This window comes from Saccopteryx leptura, chromosome 6 (genome assembly GCF_036850995.1).
Source record: "Saccopteryx leptura isolate mSacLep1 chromosome 6, mSacLep1_pri_phased_curated, whole genome shotgun sequence".
Classification (NCBI taxonomy): domain Eukaryota; kingdom Metazoa; phylum Chordata; class Mammalia; order Chiroptera; family Emballonuridae; genus Saccopteryx; species Saccopteryx leptura.
The window spans coordinates 55577147-55581628 of NC_089508.1; the positions used below are offsets into that span (position 1 = coordinate 55577147).

Genomic DNA, 4482 nt, shown 5'->3' on the forward strand with positions numbered 1-4482 from the left:
TCAGCTTATAATGGTTTATTATCTAAGGACCTAGACAGGGCTTCTGCTTTTATTTTTAATTTTCTCCTCGGGGGATTTGAAATGCTTTTTCTTTTATGATATGGGAACGTTATAAAATAAGGATAACTATGCAAGTTGTCTAAAATCACATCAACAAGCGAATTTCTAGAATCGTGTGTGCAGTTAACTCCTAGGAATGCATCTTCCCGAGAAAAAGCGAGCGGGCTGGCGTGGGCACCGGGCGCAGCTGCGGTTGAGAACCGAGGCGCGGGGCGCTGGCGTCTGGAGCCCCGTTCTGTCCAGAGCCTCCGTCGTGCGTTGAGCCGCTCTCTCCGGCTCTGCGCCCCGGGTTCCTCCCCTTCGCCCCTCCGCTGGCGCAGCATCGAGGCCACCCTTCTGGGGAAAGCTGTTTCTGCGCTGTCGGCGGCGCGGCCGAGGGCTGCTGGGGAGCAGCAGGAGCGAGCGGTCGGCCGCTGGAGCCTCTCAGCCCCGTTCCCACGGCCCGAAGGCCCGACCTCTCTGGCGCGCGCCAGCCGCGCCCCGAGCGCAGCCGGCCAGCTCGGGTGGTCACTGCCCCCACCGGAGTTAGACCCCCGACAGCATCGCAGGCCCCAAGGGTGTAGGTGCCTCCCGCTGCTGCCGAAAGAAGACAGGGAAAGGTGCCGGTGTTTAGTGAGAACCACCGGAGTGTTTCCCAAACATCAGGTCATTTAATCTGGCACTTGTCCAGTATGTAAAAGCGTAATGTGAGGTAGACATTCGTATCCCCATTTCGCAGTCGGGGAAACTGAAGCTCAGAAAATGTGGCGACAGTCTGGGCGGTGGAGGAGCTGGGGTGGCTCCTTCCACCCCGCGCCGTGGCCGGTGTGCTCCCGACGCTGGCGGCCTAGCGTAGGAGCAGCTTGCGGACGGCCTGGCCCGGCGCGGGCGGGGAGCGCGGCGCCTGGTCTGGGATCATGGTTGCGCTGTGTTCGGCCCGCAGTGCCAGGCGCGGGCACGCGGCACGTAGGCGGCGCAGGCCGGCCGCGCTCACGTTGCGGCAGAAGTCCACGTGCAGCGTCTGCAGCGCGCGCCCGTGCGCCGCCGCAGCCACCAGCGTGCGGTTGGTGACGCGTGCGCAGTTCTCCAGTCGCAGTGTACGCAGGCGCAGACAGCTGCACAGCAATCGCCCCAAGCAGTCGTCGGTGACGTGGCCGCAGCCAGACAGCGTGAGGGACTCCAGGTTGGGACACCTGCAGAGAGAACGCGGTAGCCGCGGGCCGGGCAAGGAGCGAGTGGTTAGGGCGCCGTGAGCCACGCCCGCGCAGGAGTTCACCGGCTCTGTCATCACCCAAACAACGGTGCAGACCCTCCGCGGTTTACAGGGCAGGAACTGGGCCCAGCGTATTTAAGGAATTTACTGCCTGCAGTGACGTGGCCGGAGCCCGAACCCTGGCTTCTGTCACATTTTCCCCTCACCATACCTTAATCTGCGTGGGTTCTTAGCCCCTGGTCCCCCCCATTGGAGAAGCCAGCCCCGGTTCTGAGATGCTGGTTCCTGGAGGGACAGCAGTTTCTTTGGATCCCTGCACTTGTTGCTGTGGGTTTGAGGGAAGCGTAGCCGGCCTTCTTTGGAGCTGAGGCCCTGACTCTGCTGGCCGGATGGGAGGAGGAGGAAAGGTTTCCTGTGGGGTGGCTTAACGACAGCCCCCCGCCAACTCTTGAGAAAGGGAAGGGGTGGGGAGTTCTGAAACCCTGGTTTCAGCTCAGTTGACTGGGGCAGTTATTGCATCCACACTGTAACCCCAGACTACAAAGGTCAGGAACCTGAGGTAGCTAGAACTAGGGTCAGGGTGAGTACAGTCAGGGACAAGTAGCTTGTCAAGGAAACTTGGAAGCCCCTGTACCCTAGCTTTACCAGCACCTGATGGAGAAAAAGATCTGGAGCAAAGTTAGCGGCTGATTTGCGGTGGGACCTTGGCTAAGTCACTCACCGAGCCTAGTTTTCCTGGTGGAGCAGTAGGGAGGGAATAATACCTGCCAGTGGAGTTGTGAAGATTTCTATTTGGGGTGTAAAGAGCCTTCTGCAGGCAGTGGTAACCCTCTTCTGGGAGTACACAGAACCAGACTGCCTCCAGTCCATAAAGACCTATGGTGGGCATAGGCCGTGGCTCCTGTAAACAGAGGGAGTTGGAGTCTAAAACGGGAGTTTGGGTGGATGGGGCCAGTCCCTTTCCATTTCTGCATCTGTCTCTTAGTCCTTGACTGCACCTGCCTGGGCCAGCTTGGTTCCATGGGGCCTGGGGAAGCGGGTAAAGAACTGAAATAGACTCTGCAGGGCCACCTTTCACATACTGAACCCATGCCATTTCCCCAGTTCACACGATGAACCTCTTAGACTTCAGATGAACCTCTCTGTACCCTAAGTTTTGTGAATGAAGAAACTGGCCCAGAGAGCTCAAGTGACTTGCCTGTGATTTATTTGCTGGTCTGACCCAGGACAAATGTCTGAACCTTGCGGGAACACTTCCCCATCTGTCAAGTAGGAGAAATTGTTGACTTCAGGGTGGTTATGGGGATTAGGTGTTTAAGCCCCAAGGGTGTTAAGTGATCCCTTCCTCTAAACCTTTAGAATAATCCCGATACAGGGAAAAACCAGAGAAAGCCAACCCCCTCCCTGCCCAGCCAGCCACAGCTGTTCCCCACTTTCCCACCTCCACCCCACTGATTACAGGAAAAAAAACAGATTTGATGATACTTATCTATACCTACTATGTGCCAGTGCTCCTGTGTCATCTAATCCTTTTAGGTGATTTCTCCTATTTTACAGATGAAGAAATGAGGTTGGGTTGGGGTTACATGGTTGGACAGGAGCAGAACTGGGGGGCTCAGCACAGAAGCCTGAGCTCCAGGCCCTTTGCACATTTCATAATGCTGGTGGCCCCTGCTGCACCCAGTGGCCTGGGAGGCCCATTCCACATCTTGCTGGTTTGGGGGAATAAATCTGGGTCTTTTACAGCAAGACCAGAGCAGCTTCAGGGCAAACTCTGCCCCATACACATCACCCTCCAGTCTTACTTCTGGGCCTTGTTCAATCCATCAGAATGGCCTGGTCTCATGAGGGCCCAGTCTCAAGTCCATCTTGTTTTCTTCCTACTTTCTTAAAAAAGAAAGAAAGGTGGGGCTACTGTGCTAATTTCTTCTCTTACCATTGTGCTGCCAGCAAACAGCAGCTGTTATACCTGGGTGGCAGCAAGCTGGGCAAGCCTCGTTTGTTAGTGGCCACGGGGTGCCCTTCATGCAAGGCTGGACGGACTAGTAAAGGCTCGTAAGAGCCAGGCTGAGGAGGTCTGTTCTCGGCGGGAGGCTCTGACCATGGAGGGAGCCTGGCTTGTGGCCTCTGTGTCTGAAGTAGGGTTAACAAATACAGGGTGTATTTGGACATAGTTATAACAACAGCAAAACATTATATCTAAAATTGAAATTTAAACAGGGTGTCTTAAATTTTTATTTGCTAAAATTTGGCAATCCTAGATTGTGGGAAAGTCACATGATCTCTTAGGGATTTGGTTTGCTTATTTGAAAAATTAGGCTAAAACACCCTTCCCTAGGAGAACTATGAAGGTTAGTAAGTTTCTAATGAGGAAAGTATGACTGTACCACTCCCCTACCCTAAGTCTGGCTTGGTCCAGCCAGCCCAGAGCGCCCAGCTCCCTTCCTCACTGCAGTTCCCAAGCTTGGGGTTTGCTTCCTAGAGGGAGTGTAGAGGGGTGAGGTGATTGCTGACTCGAGAAATCTTTCCATGGGTCTGACCTTGAAAATCCAGGCCCAGCTCTACCCAGCACTTAATAGCTGCCAGGGACGACAGCTTCGTAAAGACAGTGACAGCTGAAGCCCAGTACTTCCTCTTTGCTCTGGGACCCATGAGCCTAAGAGGAGTTTGTTTCCCCACGGTTTTATCCATCCTCTGGGGACTGTGCTGTGAATGGGCCGGGAGGCTCTGCCTTGGGCCTAGTCTGAGGGTCCCCAAGGCAGAGCCATTTGGTCTGGCTTGTAAGGTGCTCTTCCCTGTCCCCAGAAGTCTCCTAGAGCTCTGGATGCCAGCACTGCCCAGGAGGTGACCTACCTGTCGCACACCTGGAGGAGGAAATCACTGACCAGGCTCTCGTGCCGGCTGCAGATGCTCCTCTGGAAGGCGCTCTTGAGCCAGTCCTCAATGCTGCACACCTGCACGCGGCTGGAGTGCCAGCAGATGGAGAGGCTCCGCAGTGCCGGGCTCAGGAGAAAGTTGTCCTTCTTGAGTTCTGTGAGGGAGCGAAAGTGCAACAGGGGCCAGAGTGCAGGGTCCTCAAACACATCCTGGAGCTGGGGACAGGTCCTGGCGAGGTTTTTCCTGCTGTCCTTGTCCAGGAAGGAGAAGAGGTGCAGCAGGCACTCCCGGTTGAGTTGGGTGATGTGCATGGTGCGCAGCAGCCACTGAGTATGGCTACAGCCCAGGGACCT

At 55.6% G+C, this 4482-nt stretch overlaps 1 protein-coding gene across 3 annotated transcripts; it reads right to left on the reverse strand.

Annotated features, from left to right (window-relative positions):
- Nucleotides 1-4482, reverse strand: FBXL22 (F-box and leucine rich repeat protein 22). 3 transcript variants are annotated; one of them, XM_066343535.1, is made up of 4 exons: nucleotides 4106-4482; nucleotides 2451-2514; nucleotides 2017-2153; nucleotides 1-1232 (listed from the first exon to the last, which is right to left on the reverse strand). In XM_066343535.1, the coding sequence occupies exons 1-4, from the start codon at nucleotides 4438-4440 to the stop codon at nucleotides 887-889; spliced, it is 882 nt and encodes a 293-aa protein (XP_066199632.1). In that variant the 5' UTR covers nucleotides 4441-4482; the 3' UTR covers nucleotides 1-886. The 3 variants fall into 3 exon arrangements, with proteins under 3 accessions (XP_066199632.1, XP_066199630.1, XP_066199633.1); XM_066343533.1 differs by having other exon boundaries at nucleotides 1974-2153; XM_066343536.1 differs by lacking the exons at nucleotides 2017-2153; nucleotides 2451-2514 and having other exon boundaries at nucleotides 4106-4478.

Excerpts from the sequence above, each read along its gene's own strand:
- FBXL22 (XM_066343533.1), bottom strand. The coding sequence starts at position 4,440 with ATGCACATCACCCAACTCAACCGGGAGTGCCTGCTGCACCTCTTCTCC. Across the intron at positions 2,515-4,105 it reads CTCCTCCAGGTGTGCGACAG|ATGGGGAAGTGTTCCCGCAA; the intron begins GTAGGTCACCTC and ends CCTACTTGACAG. Across the intron at positions 2,154-2,450 it reads GACCAGCAAATAAATCACAG|GAGCCACGGCCTATGCCCAC; the intron begins GCAAGTCACTTG and ends CTCTGTTTACAG.